Source organism: Phyllopteryx taeniolatus, chromosome 1 (assembly GCF_024500385.1).
Source record: "Phyllopteryx taeniolatus isolate TA_2022b chromosome 1, UOR_Ptae_1.2, whole genome shotgun sequence".
NCBI lineage: Eukaryota > Metazoa > Chordata > Actinopteri > Syngnathiformes > Syngnathidae > Phyllopteryx > Phyllopteryx taeniolatus.
This window is the reverse complement of record NC_084502.1, coordinates 23,187,287-23,206,189: the sequence shown is the minus strand read 5'-3', so window position 1 is coordinate 23,206,189 and position 18,903 is coordinate 23,187,287. Positions and strand designations below refer to the sequence as shown.

At 42.6% G+C, this 18,903-nt stretch overlaps 1 protein-coding gene, 1 long non-coding RNA gene and 1 pseudogene across 26 annotated transcripts in view; 2 read left to right on the top strand and 1 right to left on the bottom strand.

Annotated features, from left to right (window-relative positions):
* kif1b (kinesin family member 1B) overlaps positions 1-18,903 on the bottom strand; it is an 86,421-nt gene continuing 67,518 nt past the window's right edge. For 16 of the 25 annotated variants that reach the window (XM_061781745.1, XM_061781736.1, XM_061781771.1 and 13 more), the window contains 16 exons: positions 18,246-18,354; positions 17,874-17,940; positions 17,637-17,721; positions 17,327-17,432; positions 17,033-17,059; positions 15,653-15,767; positions 15,430-15,563; positions 14,151-14,212; positions 13,908-14,053; positions 13,208-13,468; positions 7,057-7,128; positions 6,858-6,979; positions 6,572-6,724; positions 6,245-6,437; positions 3,246-3,364; positions 1-3,162 (listed from right to left, as the gene is read on the bottom strand). In XM_061781745.1, coding sequence (XP_061637729.1) covers positions 3,120-3,162; positions 3,246-3,364; positions 6,245-6,437; positions 6,572-6,724; positions 6,858-6,979; positions 7,057-7,128; positions 13,208-13,468; positions 13,908-14,053; positions 14,151-14,212; positions 15,430-15,563; positions 15,653-15,767; positions 17,033-17,059; positions 17,327-17,432; positions 17,637-17,721; positions 17,874-17,940; positions 18,246-18,354 — 1,814 coding nt within the window. In that variant the 3' untranslated portion in view covers positions 1-3,119. The remainder of the gene's footprint in view (positions 3,163-3,245; positions 3,365-6,244; positions 6,438-6,571; positions 6,725-6,857; positions 6,980-7,056; positions 7,129-13,207; positions 13,469-13,907; positions 14,054-14,150; positions 14,213-15,429; positions 15,564-15,652; positions 15,768-17,032; positions 17,060-17,326; positions 17,433-17,636; positions 17,722-17,873; positions 17,941-18,245; positions 18,355-18,903) is intronic. The other 9 variants (XM_061781761.1, XM_061781834.1, XM_061781851.1 and 6 more) reach the window with 1 other exon arrangement.
* LOC133482191 (uncharacterized) lies at positions 7,584-14,254 on the top strand. The gene is made up of 2 exons (XR_009789712.1): positions 7,584-8,350; positions 13,935-14,254. It is a non-coding gene; the product is annotated as an uncharacterized LOC133482191 (long non-coding RNA).
* On the top strand, positions 10,710-10,818 carry LOC133465657 (5S ribosomal RNA; annotated as a pseudogene).

Here is an 18,903-nt window from a genome sequence, read left to right as displayed (position 1 = left end):
ACCAGTTTGCACTTTTATTGTTTCCTCATTCACTAGACAGACCAATGGTGCAGGGTTACCGTACAGTTATTAGAATATCTGCATGACACATCTATGCTATACAGCGAATGGATTATAATTATTACAAATACAGTAAACATATTTACATTTTTATTCAAGCTCCATACAACACAGATATTTACAAAGTAAGTATGGAAACAAAAACAAATGTACAGTGTCAATGTTTGCTTTTTCTATTTGGAACTTTTGGTGAATCCAAAGGGTTAACTGATAATTGTCAGAGGGGAAGCTTGTTCTGTTTAAAAGGCATCGACGGAAACATGTTTAGGTGAAGACAGAAGCACAACCAATAACGTATTAGTCATCTTAGATATAATTAGCTACTTCATATTATAATCCCTGATATAAGAAAAAATGAAACTCTAACATGGTTAGAATTCACATGGCTGGCTAGTATGAGTAGTGCGTGGATATGCTTGCTATCACAGGCAGACTTTCACTCTCATCACTTTCTAACGGAAAAAAAAAAAAAAAAAGAAAGCAGCTACGCAACCAACTGTCCCCAACAAGGAACAATGAAATTATTGTGGTTCTATTTGTCCCTTATAAGTGACCTGGAAACACATCCATCTTCACGGTACATTCCACTGCCACGCCACATCATTTGGTTTAAGAGCAACTAAACTGTGCAGATTTTGATCAGTTAATTGAAGGTTTTCATTAATATGTGCAAAGAGCTGCAAACTAATATGTACTTTGCAAACAATAAATACACACTCCAAAGTTAGAGAACTCAGCAAATTAGCCACACAGGTGGAAAATAGCTACCCTGGCATTAAATATAGGGAACACAAAAACATCTCTCTAAGAAGTGACAGAGAATGCATAAAAATCACAAAAGTCATCAGACTTAATTTGTTGACTAGCAGGTTGGCTGACCTGAGGAATAAAAAAACATTTCTGATGATGTGCGAGATTTCTTCAGTCTATTGAAAATAAATAAAAGCAGTATCGGTGCCTCCGTTCACCTTCATTTCTTACCAATGTATTGATATTGTACAAAGGGACACTACTGGTTGGTTGGCCAGAGTTTAAAATCACCTATCTGTACCAATCCCACCATACTCACATGTCAAGACAGAGGCGGCAAAATGAGTTGAGCAGGAGCTCAACGTAGCCAATAATGCACAGATCAATTATTTTCCGACAACAATCGCATGATTAAAGTATTAAAGTATATTTTGCCCCTTGAATATATCTTCTTTTTAAAGAACCCTTTTGTGTAACAGCAGTCCGAGTGTCGCCTTGATATGTGCATTTTGGCCCTTGTCTTGTTATAGTGTACACGTGCAAAAACAAACAAACAAACAAACAAAAAATGGTTAAATCACAAAATGCAGCTGGTTCAAGAACAGAAACAATGCCCTGTCATATAAAACACCCTTATTAAATTATTAAAACCAGAAAACAAAAAATGTTAATAGCAACTGAAAATAGCAAATACTAGACTGTGAAGAGAAAATGAATGGAACACATGGTGTTGACACAGTGACGTCGAGTGGATGTGTTAATGCAAGCAGCTTACACGCAGCTTCATCTATTTAATGCCGACTCTTTCTTTGTTTGACAAACGTGGGGAGCCAAAAGTGCTCCAGTCTGTGTGTGGGTGCGTGTATCAGGAGTGGGGAACCATTGTCCAATCAGGAGCCATTTTGAGTGTAAATAACGAAACATGGCGGCACGGTGGACGACTGGTTAGAGCGTCTGCCTCACAGTTCTGAGGACTTGGGCTCAATCCCCGGCCCCGCCTGTGTGGAGTTTGCAAGTTCTCCCCGTGCCTGCGTGGGTTTTCTCCGGGCAATCCGGTTTCCTCCCACATCCCAAAAACATGCATTAATTGGAGACTCTAAATTGCCCGTAGGTGTGAATGTGAGTGTGAATGGTTGTTTGTTTGTATGTGCCCTGCGATTGGCTGGCAACCAGTTCAGGGTGTACCCCGCCTCCTGCCCGATGATAGCTGGGATAGGCTCCAGCACTCCCGCGACCCTTGTGAGGATAAGCGGCTCAGAAAATGGATGGATGGATGGATAATGAAACATTTTTAGCATAGTATATTATAAGCAGTTGTGTGTTACATGTTATATATACTATATATATGTATATATTTTATACAGTTCCTTTGAGGTCTTGTTTGCATTTTTTAGAATTGCATGGCGGTTAAATGCTCTCACGGGCCTTATTGGTTTCCCACCCCTGGATTACACGTTCAAATGTCATAAAATCATCTCCCTGATTATTATTGTGTCCCACTCATGTGAGAGAACAAATATGTACCCAGCCTTACCTTCACTGAGTTATTTCTTGCACAAAGGTGGGCCCAACAGCAGGGTTATGTATGTACACGAGATCTGGCTATAACATGGAAAATGTCCATTCCTGTCTTCACTAAGATGAGATCCTAAATAAACTGTTTGTTAATATGTAGGTTTGTTTTCCAAAGGCCATTCGGAAGCAGGAAAAGGGCCTGACGTCTTACGTTAGACGAGGCAGAAACCTGAAGCAACTCTTATGAAAAAGACTACATTAGCAACATTTTTTTCTTCAACACGTTGCTTTGCAGAGAGCAGATGCATCCCTTGGAGATACAGTATAATCTATAGTTTCCCTTCATGATTGAATCCATTGTTTGTTGGTTTTTCAGTAAGCGAATTGGGTGTTCTCCTGAGGACTGCTGCAGTTATCATGCAATAAAAAAAACCAAAAAAAAACCGAATAACAGCTAGATGACAAGTAACACGGGGAGACATTTTCACAGATGATCGGTAAACGGAAAATATCGTCTGCACAATCGTGCACACGAGTAGACTATCACGACATGCTACTAGTTAGGGACTTGGCATGGGGGGGAATGACGGCAAAGCAGAAATTTTTTTTGACATTGTCGTGAATAAAAGAAAACAAAAAGCTGAGGAGGAAGGGCGACAGAAATCGCAAGAAAGGAGACGTAAGCCACAAGTCTACTTACAAGAGAAAACTGTCAAGAATCACAAAGATTAATAGGTATTAACACTTGGTATGTTCAAAGGCGTTTGGAAAGAATAGAGCTTGTGGTATCCACTTCAGTTCTTGACGAGGCCACTACGCCTCCTTGCCAGCTTGGACCTGCGGGGAAAGGCGGTGAAGAAAACAGACTGTGAGCAGTCGAGTTTTCATTTGAAAGTCCAGTGTGAGAGAAGCGAGCGTACCTTATCGTTCCAGCGAGCAGAGGGTTGAACGCGTAAAGCCAGTCGTTCATGTCTTTCTCATTGTTGGCCTGCAGGAGGATTCCTCTGTGCTTTGTGCACACAGCAAAGGTGTTGGGCGTCTGATAAGAAAAGAACATTCTTTTTAAACTCTTGCATTGAAATCATGACTAATTCTGTCCTATAGCTGTTTAAATTCAATAAATAGTGTGTGTAGACAATATTCAGTGTCAAAATCTATGTTGTTTTTGGAGTACAGCGACTGGCACGTGTCTTTTATTAAGGATACCTAAGTATTAGAAAATAAAATTTAAGATGTGGATCCAAGCATAAATTGTGCCATCAACAAACATGAAAGTGAGCAGAAAAAAAAATATTCCAAGCAATTGTGTTCATCTACCCAGCTCTATCTCTCCAACAAACCCACCACCACTCTTCCTCCCTCCTCCCTGACTACTTCTCTGAACTCAAACACTGGTTCTCATCCAACTTTCTACAAATCCTACTCATAGGTACCAAGTCCAAAAGTGACAGTTTTTCCATTTGACTTGATAATTCCTCTGTTTCCCCCTTCCCTCAGGTTAAGAGTCTGGGTGTCATCCTTGACAGGACACGCTCCTTCCAAGCACACATAAACAATATCACCCAGTCCACATACTTTCACTTACGAAACGTCAATGGCCTCCATCCATCGCTCACTCCCCACACTGCTGCTGTTCTTGTTCATAGCCTCGTCAATTCCCGCCTGGATTATTGCAACTCTCTCCTGTTTGGTCTCCTCCACAATTGACTACAAAAACTACAGCTTCTCCAGAACTCTGCCACCCGTATTATCACAAGGACTCCCTCACCTCAACTCACCACATCACTATATATATATATATATATATATATATATATATAAACTCTACCTTTTTAACGTCCATATGTATCTTAGTTTTTAAATTCTTATTAACTAGTGTTAACATGTGTACGTTGTACAGCAGGGTTCACCAACATGATGCCCAAGGGCACCAGGTTGCCCCTAAGGACGTGATGGGACATTGTGATTTCATAGAAATGTTGTAAAAGTGATCATTTGGTCGCTTTCTGCATTAACCAGTACCCAAGAAGTAGCTCTTAGTTTCAAAAAGGTTGGTGACGCCTGTTGTAAAGTATCTAAATGTATTTATTTAGTCAGCGATTTATTTTATTTTGTTCTGTTTTGGCTTTTTTTTTTCTTTTTCCCCTTTTACAGTTACTATTCTATATTAGATTATAATATTGAATACCGTATTTTCACGACCACAAGGCGCACCGCATTAAAGGCGCAGTCTCAGTTACGGGGTCTATTTCTGTATTTAACACATACATAAGGCGCACCGTATTATTGGACGCAGGCATGGTAAAACATACGCTAGCTTAAAACATACGGTAGCATGCATGGACGCTAAAACTGTTTTTAAAAAGGCAACGGGAGCAAAACTGAGTTCGGTTGTACTTTATTGAAGTATTTAACAATGTACTCGTTATTTTTTTATCAATCCTCATCCACAAATCCATCAAAGTCCTCATGTTCTGTATCCGAAATGAACAGCTGGGCAAGTTCTCAATCAAACACGCCAGGTTCCCTGTTTATACCGATGTCCAGCGGTTGGAGTTCCTTCGTCAAGCCTCGCGGAATGATGGCAAGCTCCGAGTTATTGCCCTCAGTCGAATGGTGACTGTAGAGACGCTTCTCGCGGCTGTTCTTTGCTCATTAATCCATTGCTCGAGTTGTTCTTCCAACTCGGGCCACCTCGCCTTGTTTCCGCGGAAACTCAGTTTAGTCTTCTTGACTTTGCGAAGCTCGTTTTCCTGCTTCCTCCACTTGCGAACCATGGATTCGTTGATCTAGAATTCTCTCGTGGCTGCTCGATTTCCATGTTCCTCCACGTAACTAATAGCTTGCAGTTTAAACTGTGCTTCGTAAGCGTGTCTCTTCGTAGGTGCCATTTTTGGTGGTCCTTAGCCAAACCGATGCACATACCGGAACTATATACCTACTGGGGACGTGTCTTTAGCGTCCTCTATCACGTGCACCCTTCCCTCTTTACGTCCGCATCCTGTCCTCAGTCACGTCCGCCTTCCTCTATATAAGCAGCGTGTCGGCAGGAAATGCTCCCAGTCAGTCAAGCGGAGCGCTCATCGAAGTCACACATTTACAGATTTTGGAACTCGGTGCACACATAAGGCTCCCCGTCCATCTTGGAGAAAATTTAAGACTTTTAAGTGTGCCTTATGGTCGTGAAAATACGATATATAGACCCCTTGATATTTATTTTTTTAATTTTACCTATCCATATTCCATTATTCTTCTTCCTCTGTTCCCTCTGTCTTTCAGTCAATTAGAACATTCCTCACCACTTGTTGTATGCGGGAACAATCACTGCTTGAGTACAGTTCAGTCGTATTTAACTTTGAAATTACATATTTATAATATCCATCCATCCATCCATTTTCTGAGCTGCTTATCCACACAAGGGTCGCGGGAGTGCTGGAGCCTATCCCAGCTATCTGTGGGCAGGAGGCGGAGTACACACTGAAGTGGATGCCAGCCAATCGCAGGGCACATATAAACAAACAACCATTTGCACTCACATTCACACCTACGGGCAATTTAGAGTCCTCAATTAACCTACCATGCATGTTTTTGGGATGTGGGAGGAAACCGGAGTGCCCGGAGAAAACCCACGCAGGCACGGGGAGAACATGCAAACTCCACACAGGCGGGGCCAGGTTATGAACCCCGGTCCTCAGAACTGTGAGGCAGACGCTCTAACCAGTTGTCCACCGTGCTGCCATATTGATAATAATAATATCAATATTAAATGTATTTGGGAATAAAAAACTTTGTCTTGCTTTTTTTTTTTTCCATTAACACTTACGCCTACTATGCTCCTGTATTTTCATGTTGGTCAAGATGGTGGTACTATTAAAAGGTTGAGAACCACTGCTCTAGTGTTTCCTCATGAATGGCATACCTTGAGCATGGCCTGCTGGTCTTCACTGTATTCCACCTGCGCCGTGGAAAGGTTGAGGACCCCCCGCTCCACCGGGTCCTTGTCACTGTTGTAGATGAAGACATAAGGCCGGCGCACGACCACAAAGTGCTTCACCCATGAGTTGGAGCGTGGCTCCATGAAGCTTAGGAAACCCTTCTTGGACACGACAGATCTAATAGGGAGTGAAAGTAGGAGTTGAAGATATGATTTTGTGCGTGAGTGATTTTGTGATTCATCCTTCAGTGGATATCGTGAATCACTTAACATTAACATTGCATATTTAGTCAAGGATGTGGGAGTTCTCACCCCGGCCTCATTTCTTCAATATCAGGCACCAAGTTGAGGAATTCGTTTTTCCCAGCACGTGCAAGGTACGACACCTCCAGGGTGGGAACCATGGGGAAGTTTTCATAGTCTGAGCAGGATGGGCTGGACGCACGGGAACAATTCTCTGGAGTCCTTGGGTAAAAATACAAAAGTTTTAAAAGGCTTGCGGTGTTATTATGACCATAAACATGACCCTGACCTTACTGGAGGCTTGTCTAATGATTAAAAAAAGGTTAGTTAGGTGCAGACTGAATGACAGATTTACTTCTGTTCTACGGAGCCACAGCGGGAGTCTGAGAGAGAAGGACAGGTGGAGGAAGGAGTGAGCGTGGCGCTGCTGAAGCTGGTCACCGACAGGTCACGTCCGATGGGAGAGATGTCGGAGAGCTGAGAGGAGAGACGGATGTTGATGACAGCGTATACAGTGTGACGGTTGCGACATGACGGTGACACCTTGGTCTCACCTTGCAGTCGCTGATGCTGTTCACCAACTGGTTGTATTCGCTGTTGAATGTATGAGTCAGGAGGCGGAGGCACTGCACAAGAAGCAAAGTGACAGTCATCAGCTCACAGGACAGGAACAGAGGGAGGCAGCCGCTTGCTACGGAACACACTTTCTTAAAATGGGCATTATTGATTACCAAGTGTATTGTCAAGTAGGCGGCCGAGCCACATGAAGCTATGGATGTAATGGAACAAAGATAGTAATTGGCTTATGTAGCTGGGATCATATGGTTGAGCTTAGCCCCAGTTTGCAATTTCTAGTTTAACCACCAAGGGTCGCCAAACCAAATTGAGATCATGAATAAGTGTCAGCCCCAGTTTGCAATCCCTGGTTTAACCACCAGAGGTAGCCAAACCAAAGTAGAATTATGAGTCGCCAGTTCAAGCAAAGAAGTTAAAAGTCCTAATCCTATTAAACACCGTATTATGGTAAACAAACACATACTAAAGTCAACCACTTATAACCATTGTTTGATTTTATATCCTTGAGATGATTTTGATGTTCTCTTTGATGTTATAAACTTGGATGTACAATTAGGAATCATTGATAAAATGTACATCAGGCCTGGATAGGCAGTTATTTACTATTCTTACTTTTGATATACTAAAGGAATAATGCTTTGTAACGGCTTTTGTGTAAGAACTGTAACCTGTGTGGAGTTGTCTCTCTCAGACAAAAATAACACATGATATATCACATAAGGATGATTGAACCTGTTGAATGCATGAGAGAATTGTATTCACATGGAAGTATATACATGTATTTGAACTTTACAATATACTCATGTACTGCTGAATTGCTTAGAAATCAAGACATATGAAATATGCTTGGAAATTGATCTATTTACCAAAAAGAAGCCTATTTGAGTGAGCAAATAAGAGGTCAGGTCAGGATAACGCTGACGCCACTTTGAGGGAAAAACAGGTGCTTCCTGCTCAGGTCAGAATCAGGACACGCTGAGAGTAAAAATAGGAGGTCAGGTCAGGACAACGCTGATGTCATTCTGAGTGGTAAACGGGAAACAGGTGTTTCAGGACAGCGCAAGCAAAAGGAGTATTTTTAGAAAAAGGGAGTTTCTGGAGAAAACCAAGGTTTTAAAAGCCTCATGCGAGGGAAGAGCGGGGCTTCCTACCCTGACCAGGACGGGGAGACACACGCTCTTTTCTTTCGCAATACTAAGGGACACGCTGGCCGGAGGGATTTATCAAGCTACTTGGATAGTGACTCATTTTTGAATATTCCTCCTTAATTGGGTAAGACTACAATATTATTATAATAAGGTAACTAATAGAACCGCTATTGGTATTGCGTGAATAAGGGAAGAGAGCTAGTCAGCTGTCCAGGGTTTCTTATATTCCAAATTATCTTATTATTAATTGGCATCACGGCTCTGTAGGACTTGATCACTCCTTAAGGCTCACTCAAAAGGCAATACTTGTTTTATGATATATTATTTTTAACTACTTCTATTTCTTTCTATTTTTGTTATTATTATCATTATTGATTTTTTATATTATAAACCCTTTCTGTCATATTATCATTTTAACCTTAATTAATCACTGAAATAAATACCTTGCTTTAATTCTATTCTATCTTTGTCATTCTTATAATGAGAGGTTATCTCGTTTTTAACACTCAACCTCTTATAAGTGATTGAACGTCGACGATACCAATAACATCGGGTAGTAACACCATCCCAAGAATTAACTCATTTATATTACTTCGGCTTAACAATAAAACAAATCCGTACGGTTCTAACAAGGACTGTTAAACTTACTAGGTCTTTAACAAATGCAATCGATTTTTTAGAGATGAAACTGCTGTAAAAACGGAGTATTTACGATATTACCCTTTCACTCGGTGTGGTTACTCATCAAGGGGTGATACGTGAAGGCAGACCGGATTGGCTCTGTAAAACTAAAGGCAGTTAGCACACCTAGGCGAATTCATCTCGACACCGGCTTAACAGCTCCTCATCTCCTTGCTCATACGGCGTTAGAGCCGGTAAAGGAAAAAGGGGGGAGTTTGACCCTTTAAACGGAGAGTCGGTCAGGACATTTCTCCCGATTAGTCCTGCGGATAAGCGAAATCTGACAGTATGCATCATTTGGATTTTGACAGATTTATTGTTGAACTTGAAGCAATAGAGGCCTCGTAGCGTTCACTACTTGGCAGGAATCAGCAGACGGTGCCATTAATTCAGGCCCAACTACTTTGCTGCTTTAAGAGACTGCAAAGAGAAGGACATAAATCAGGATTTCTACAAGTACATTTTTTAAAGTACACCAGTAGTTTCTTTCTTTTTCAGGAAATTCCAAATTGTTGTATGGGTTATGCTCTGATTGATTTTACCTCTTCTGTCAGTTTCAAAATGGTTTGCTTTTCCCCCATAGACAGCCCTCTGGTCTTCATGTTTGGTTAACAGCAAATGCAATTTTCACAGGTGAAACCCAAAGCCAAAAACAAGGACTATCTAATGTTTAGGCAATCAATATAAAAGGGAACACCTGAGCAAACACCCATCAGTCACATGGTCCAATACCTTTGCTCACTTGAAAACTGGGTGGGTTCAAACAAAAAGTGCTCTGTCCTGAGTTGTTTAACACAGCAAGATGTAAATACCATGAAATAAAAGCTGGAATTCTGAACTTTTATTTTATATTCATATTTTGATCTGAAACCCATATGTCTTCAAAGGAATTGACCTTGCCCTTCTAATACTTTTGGAGGGTACTGTATATTAATGCAAGCTGTCTAAATTTGCTAAGTGGCATGCGTAAAACTAGATCTCAATCGACCAACCGAATATGATTCCGCATATTCCAGTCTCTATTATGCTAAAATGCTCATTGAAAATTGTTCAAATTCTTAAGAAAGAGTTCCTCAGAAATGTTTATTTTTTGTGGCATTTTTAAGACCTCTGAACACTGGATTTAAGAATCAATTTAGAAAAATTATGCATGTGAAAATAAAATCAAAGCCAAAGTTCACCCTTAAACCGGTTCCGAACTTATATTGGAAAAGCAAAGCAAAGCAAATTTATTTATATAGCTCATTTCATACACAATGTAACTCGATGTGCTTTACATGATTAAAATCATTTAAAAACAAAGAAAAAAAACAGCTCATAACCATTTAAAAGAGAAAAATAAAAATATATTAAAGGGAGTACAGCGCAAGAATAATAATTTAAAAGTGGAAATCCTCTAAAAAGCATGAGAAAGAAGACTATTTTTTAACATTCACACTTGGGGCTGACGTCACTTCTGTTGGCAACTTATTCCATCTGTGTGCAGCATAACGGCTAAACGCTGCTTCACCACGTTTCCTTTGGACTCTGTGCGCCAGTATTTGACCTGAGTGTATAGATCTCAGCGCCCTACTGGGTTTATATTCCATTAGCATTTCTTTCATGTATTCATTGAGTGATTTAAGGACCAGTAGCAGAACTCTAAAATCTATTCTAAACCTGACTGGGAGCCAGTGTAGAGACTTCAGAATTGGAGTAATACAACCCCAATTCGAATGAAGTTGGGACGTTGTGTTAAACATAAAGAATACGATTTGCAAATCATGTTCAACCTATATTTAATTGAATACACTACAAAGACGCCTTACGGCCATACTACCCTGAGAGTGCCCGATCTTGGAAGCTAAGCAGGGGCGGGCCTGGTTAGTACTTGGATGGGAGACCGCCTGGGAATACCAGGTGCTGTAAACTATGGCGGCACGGTGGACTACTGGTTAGAGTGTCTGCCTCACAGTTCTGAGGACCGGGGTTCATTCCCCGCCCCCGCCTGTGTGGAGTTTGCATGTTCTCCCCGTGCCTGCGTGGGTTTTCTCCGGGCACTCCGGTTTCCGCCCACATCCCAAAAACATGCATGGTAGGTTAAACGACAACTCTAAATTGTCCGTCGGTGTGAATGTTTGTTTGTATGTGCCCTGGCTGGCAACCAGTTCAGGGTGTACCCCGCCTCCTGCCCGATGATTGCTGGGATAGGCTCCAGCACGCCTAGTGAGGAGAAGCGGCTCAGAAAATGGATGGACACTACAAAGACAAGCTATTTAATTTTCAAACTTGATTGTTTTTAGCAACGAATCATTAACTTGGAATTTTATGGCTGCGACACATTCCAAAAAAGCTGGGTCAGGGTCACGTTTCTGGGTGTTGTTGATAAATGTCTTTTGCTTTCCATAGTAGAGTTTCAATTTGCACTTACGGATGTTGCGCCGAGCTGTATTTACTGACATTGGTTTTCTGAAGTGTACTTGAGCCCATGTGGTGATATCCTTTACACATTGATGTCAGTTTTTAATGCAGTGCCGCCTGAGGGATCGAAGGTCACGGGCATTCAATGTTGGTTTTCGGCCTTGCCCCTTACATGCAGTGATTTCTCCAGATTCTCTGAAACTTTTGATGATATGATGGGCTGTAGATGTTGAAATCCCTAAATCCCTTGCAATTGTACGTTGAGGAACATTGTCCTTAAACTGTTTGACTATTTTCTCACGCACTTGTTCACAAAGAGGTGAACCTCTCCCCATCTTTGCTTGTGAATGACTGAGCAATTCAGGGAAGCTCCTTTTATACCCAATCATGGCACCCACCTGTTCCCAATTAGCCCGTTCACCTGTGGGATGTTCCAAACAGGTATTTGATGAGCATTCCTCAACTTTCTCAGTCTTTTTTGCCACATCCATCCATCCATTTTCTACCGCTTTTCCGGGTCGGGTCGCGGGGGCAGTAGCTTTAGCAGGGACGCCCAGACTTCCCTCTCCCCAGCCACTTCATCCAGCTCTTCCGGGGGGAATCCCGAGGCGTTCCCAGGCCAGCGGAAGGACGTAGCGTGTCCTGGGTCGTCCCCAGGGTCTCCTCTCGGTGGGACATGCCCGGAACACCTCACCAGGGAGGCATTCGAATCAGATGCCCCAGCCACCTCATCTGGCTCCTCTCGATGTGGAGGAGCAGCGACTCTACTCTGAGATCCTCCCAGATGACCGAGCTTCTTACCACCTGTCCCAGCTTTTTTGGAACGTGTTGCAGCCATAAAATTCTAAGTTAATGATTATTTGCTAAAAACAATAACGTTTATCAGTTTGAACATTAAATATATTGTCTTTGTAGTGTATTCAATTAAATATAGGTTGATTTGCAAATCATTGTATTCTGTTTTTATTTATGTTTAACACAACGTCCCAACTTCATTGGAATTGGGGTTCTATGTTCTGACCATTGACAGTATGATGACTTGCTCATATTTCAAGTTTGATTAGTGTTATTTTAGATTTTTAAGGTAATTGTTAGGAATGTCACTGATGGTGTAGTGGTACACTCGCCTGACTTTGGTGCAGGCAGCGTGGGTTCAGTTCCCACTCAGTGACGGTGTGAATGTGAGTGCGAATGGTTGTCCGTGTCTATATGCGACTGCGACCGACTGGCGACCAGTTCAGGGTGTTGTCCGCCTTTTGCCCGAAGTCAGCTGGAATAGGCTCCAGCGTCCCGCGACCCTAACCAGGATAAGCGGCGTTGAAAATGGATGGATGGATGGATGGAATTATTAGGAATGTAATAATTATTGGAATAAAGATGGCATTGTAGAAAATCCATCCATCCATTTTCTGAGCCGCTTCTCCTCACTAGGGTCGCGGGCGTACTGGAGCCTATCCCAACTATCATCGGGCAGGAGGCGGGCTACACCCTGAACTGGTTGCCAGCCAATCGCAGGGCACATAGAAACAAACAACCATTTGCACTCACATTCACACCTACGGGCAATTTAGAGTTGTCAATTAACCTACCATGCATGTTTTTGGGATGTGGGAGGAAACCGGAGTTCCCGGAAAAAAACCCACGCAGGCACGGGGAGAACATGCAAACTCCACACAGGCGGGGCCGGGGATTGAACCCCAGTCCTCAGAACTGTGAGGCGGACGCTCTAACCAGTCACACACCATGCCGCCTGTAGAAAATCCAAAGTCTATAAATACTTTCTGCTTTCAAAAATTAATGTAAAAAATAAACAAATGAAAGCAATTTCCTCAAATCCTCATTGTAAACCTTCTCACAGTAAGTATTGCATACTTTCCCATGTTGAGGAATTTTCTGTTACCTTAGTGGCCAGCTCCTTCTCACGATCCACCAGGCTCTCAATGTCAGCAGAGTCATAGCCACTGCTCTCACTGGGTGTAATGGCGCTCTCAAAGGTGGTGCTAGAGATCTGCGAGGAGATGGAGGTGGAGGTGGACAAGGTGCCTGAGCTCATGCTTGGAGAGAGCAACTCGCTTAGTGACTTGGTGGTTGGCGCCGATCCCACGGGAGCTGATTCTCCCAGTTTGTCTCTCAGCAGGAGGAGGTGGCGGGTCTTCTCCACCTAGACAAGTAAAAGGAAGACTCAAGTGTGTTTCAAACACCATGAAAACATCCATCCATTCATTTTCTGAACTGGTTATCCTCACTAGGGTCGCGGGCGTGCTGCAGCCTATCCCAGCTGAATTTGAGCGAGAGGCGGGGTATACCCTGAACTAGTCGCCAGCCAATCACAGGCCAACCATTCGCACTCACATTTACACCTACAGGCAATTTAGAGTCTTCAATTAACCTGCCATGCATGTTTCTGGCATGAGGGAGGATAAAACCCACACAGGCATGGGGGAGAACATGCAAACTCCACACAGGTGGGGCCGGATTTGAACCCAGGTCCTCAGAACTGTGAGGCAGATGTCCTAACCAGTCACCCACCGTGCCGCCCATGAAAAGTATTTATTTTCTCAGCTTTCAGGTGACTGTGTTTTATAAAGCATGTACAGTACCTCATGCAGCTGCTCCATTTTCTCCAGCTCCCATTGATGTTCCAGGATGAGGCTATCTCCTCTGGGCCTCCACCCAGCCAGATTCTCCTCACCACGCACATATGCCACTGATGTGTCTAAGACCTTTCTCCTCCGGCGTTGCATGCCTGCAAACCATGGCCAAGATACTCCATGAGCGGATATCCTTGATAGAATTGGAGGCTATTGTACAAGACTTCAACATCATCATGTCACAAAGCTCACCTGGACTTCCAGAATCAGACATCTTGCACAAACTCAACTCGTAGATTCCGGTGACACGGTTGCTGTGAACAAGCAGAGCAGATAAAGCATAAGTCTGAATGTAACATGACCATGTAGTTTGCGGTTTCTCGAACTTTTTGGGTTGAGGGACCCCATACAGGGGAGAAATCTTTCCAAGCACCTCCTCATAATCCCTACAACAATTACCATAACTACTGTGTGCATCCCAAATACCATTGGAATAATTTTTTATTTTTATTTTTACGTTTAAACCTAAACAGTCATGATCTGTTTAACAGATAGGAACTTAACCAAATTAAACTAAATTAAATTAAAAAAAATTCCAACGTCGCTAGCTGACGTGCTGCTTTTACTAACAACAGGGCTGCGAACTGAGCTATTACAAAAGCACAGTTAGTGTTACTAATTTAGCAATTTTGTCACTATATTTAGTAACTTTTTCCAAATGCAACTGTAAACAACCGTTTTAAAAAAACTAGACTACCTACTTTAATTCCTGCTAAGAAACAAACAACATGAGCACAATCTTTTTCAAATTGGGTTCTGTATGACAAGAAAGGAGCCGGGTGTAAATCAATCATGGAGTCATGTAAGTGTATCCCCGCCCAAGCGCATGTCGTCGGTGTGTCCCTGGGGAAGACATTTAACCCACATTGACTATGAATGTGGCTGGATGTTTGGAGGTGGTCGGAGGGTCCGTACGCGTGGAATGGCAGCCACCCTTCCGTCAGACTGCCCCAAGGCAGCTGTGGCTACACAAGTATCTTACCACCACTAGAGTGTGACTGTAGAATGAATGGTGTGTGTGTAATTGTAAAGTGCTTTGACTTCCTTGAAAAAGCGCTATATAAGTGTAATACATTATGAACAATGCCAAAGACCCATTTATATGTTCCAAAAGCAGTGATTTATCAACATGTTGGAAACGTTTGACCTGAGGTATGTGCTTCCATGCCGCAAATATTTTGTTGAGCTCGCCTTCCCTCACCTGTACAACTCTACATGAGAAGAGCGTGAAAGAGCTAGAAATGCTCTACGGTTGCAGAGATGTCAGATTTTTGTGATACATCACAATCAGAGCAAAGCTTTTAATTGGCCCAAAGCTAAAGTAGGGATAGATGATTAGTTTAGTATGTGTGCCTTTCTCCATATGTAGCTTGTAAATTATTTTGCAGACTCCCAAGTTACCTTGTGGGTCTCCAGATTCCAATTTGAGCACCACTGGTTAAGTTAACAGTAAAGTGTCCTGCAGCCTTACCAGTCTGGGGCTTTCGAATACCCACTCCCGAAGAGGTTCCTGAGAGAACGGGGAGGTGAGATCTTTGCATCTCGGGAGTAGAAGACCATGCAGACGTCTTTGGTGATAATAGCAGGCTGGATGCAATGGTCAAGCTACGAAGAGGAGACATGTGGCACATTTAAAAACAATCAAATATACAGATAATCTCATGGTGATACAAGACGGAGGCTCGGCAGCAGACCTCCAGATATGCCGACAGCGTCATGTAGATCTTCTCTCCATAAGGAGTAACGCGGTTCAGCAGGAGGGAGTTGTGTAGTGAGCTGTCCCACACTGCCTCGAAGCGGTAGAAGGTCCTGCAGGAGAACAAAACCAAAACAATTAGACAGAAGGCAAGGACAACTCTCCTTCATTTTGTCAGTACGTTACAAAGAGGTGATGAGGTACGGTAGCTAACGCTTGAAAATAAAGGTCAAAGACAGCTATGAGGAAAGTCATGTTGGGAGTTGCAACCTAAAGAACTTGAAATTGACTGTGCAGAATAGTGGCACTCACATGTTTCTCTAGTCACAATATGATGTGGGAAACGCATGAGCTGAGAGCTCGGCAACACAATACGACATAGCAATACAGTGCTAGAAAGTGTAGCAAGTTTTCTGAGTGACTGATGGCACAATGCAGTCTGAAGGGATACAGTTTTTTACGTTTCGCGTGTTGTGCATGTCAATAAGGTGATTCCAATTTTAAAACACTTCACAGATAACACAACCAAACTGTCTTTGTTTTAACGTTAGCAGTTTTGAGGCTGATTTGTCATGATTAGCAGCAGGGGGTGCTGTCATTCACAGTTATCTGTCCTCCACATTATAGCGGCTGATTTGACTCTACACAACTTTACTTATAAGGCAAAGGTTGTAGATTGAAACTACACGACAGGCTGTCTGACAAAAAAATCTTTACCTCAAAACTATCAGAGAACAGACAAGATGTCATAATGTGCCAGTAGGCACACACACGACTGCCTCACTGGTCTTGAATTAGGACTCAGGGTGCCTGACTGGTTAGCACATCTGCCTCACAGTTCTGGGGTCTGAGGTTCAAATACCAGCCCCGCCTGTGTGGAGTTTGCATGTTCTCCCCGTGCCTGCGTGGGTTTTCTCCGGGCACTCTGGTTTCCTCCCACATCCCAAAAACATGCATGGCAGGTTGATTGACAACTCTAAATTGCCCGTAGGTGTGAATGTGAGTGCGAATGGTTGTTTGTTTATATCTGCCCTGCGATTGGCTGGCGACCGGTTCAGGGTATACCCCGCTTCCCGCCCAAAGATAGCTGGGATAGGCTCCAGCAACCCGTGACCCTAGTGAGGATAAGCGCTAAGGAAAATGGATGGATGGAATTATGCCAGGGTGTGTGACTTGACCTTTATGTTCAGCCAGACTGTGTATATTAGGATCGTCTGTCTGTTCAATGAACAGTAATTACAAATCAAGGCAGACCTAATGCAACATACAATCAAGCACACATACTATTTAACAACTGAATTCTATTAACTCTATTGGACTAAAGGGTAGCATAAAGTTCTTTCAGAGAAGGAACCTTATGTTCTCTGGTTAGTAGTACCTATCAATATCCTTATCAATAGACAGCCTGAGCACAATCAACAGTCCAGCAGCAGCGGGAGGGACAAATGCACAGAAATAAAGAGAAGCACAAAGAGTCAGGCAAAAATGGAGCAAATCAATGGTCATGCGGTGACTCCAAAACATAAAGTAGGAGACATTCACTTAGTCATACACACACCGAATCAATGCACAGTAAATACAGAATCACATCTTTATATGTGGTGTGTTGTGAAACAAAAGAACAACCTTTAAAGAGATGCTTTTTTATCAAAGCTGTCTGTATTTAATTTACCTGTTGGAATTTTGGGAAGATTTGATGTTCTTTGCAGAGATGATATTAAGTGACAAAACAGCATCAGCAGCGCCGTCGTCTACTTCAGCCTTGTTCCTGATACGACCTGGTGGGAGACAGAATGGCCCAGCGGATCAAATTCACCGCTATCCCAAGATCTCTGATAGATTCGGTCCAGACAGTACATCAATTTGCAGCCATACTGTAAAATCATCAACTGACGTTGAAATTGTGCATTGATGTTTTGTTTCTCTCATGTTGTATTTTCCCGGACAATTGAATAACTACTGATCTCTAATGCATTGCTCACCCACAACAAGCTCGCGAACATCTTTCCAGTGCAGTTCGCTACCCTTCTCGTGGATTAGAGTCACAGTGATCCGCCGCTGGATACCCTACAGCATAATATGACAGAAGCATAGAATCATTAGCTTTTATTGAAAATCTTTATCATTTGTATGAAAATTTAAATTCATGTCAGTTGAAACTGTGCAATGAGACACTGTAGAGTTGAACGGAAAGAGCACGCATGACGCATCTCTGGTACCTGGTGCAGAAGGTAGGTGCCATGGCAAGGCAGTGCTCCACTGTGATCCACGATAGCTGGAATGTACCTGTACAGAGGTGAACTAGAGCTCAGACACTCATAGCTGTTAAACTTCAAAAATATAGCTAACACTAAAACTAAAAATGTGAATATAATAATGCCTAGTCACACCACTTTGTTCCCTCAGAGGGCACAAATGTCTCAGTGTCACTGCATTGACAGCCTCAGCACATCAACATCTAATGCTAAACAGAATCACACTTCAGAGCAAACTTTCCTCTAAATAAAAAAAGAATGTGACAATGTATCATTTTAAACCATAACTACCTTAAACTATGTGTATAAATGTATCATGTACGTCCAGATACTCACTCTCCTGTGGGCTCCAGCTCGCTGATCTCAAACCAGACAAGAAGATCGTATTTACTGACACACTGGCCCAGGTTGGACTTGGTGATTGTATTCAACTTGGTGGCTGGGACTGATACACATGGACATACACGCACACACACACCACATTAGGTGAATATCAAAACTCTGGAAAAGCAAGTGTGGAAGGAAACTACAGCTGGCCTAACAACCATTTGGGTTGGTATGACAAATGTAGGATACATGTGGTGTCAGCAGACGATACGGAGCCATTATCTTCAAGTCATACAGCTAATATTTAAAGGTCAAAGCAATAAAATACAATATGACATACAGAACATACAAACCGTTAGACTTTCTGTGATGAGCTCAATGAAAGATTATTCCACTACTGACAGGATCCTTATTGGAAGCAAAGCGCTATCACTTCCTATATTTTGTACGGTGGCCGACAGGGGCAAATTCACTGCAAACGGTCAAATGCTGCATAGCAGGAATGCCGCAAGACGAAAAAGACCTAAGCACATAAAACAACTGCAAGAGAGAAATGCTGCAAGTTCACGCCACACAAAGCAAGTCATGCCACGAAGGGGGCGCAACCTACAGGAAGGACCAGCCCTGTGTGACCAGAGGCACCACAGGTACAGTGGCGTGAACAAGT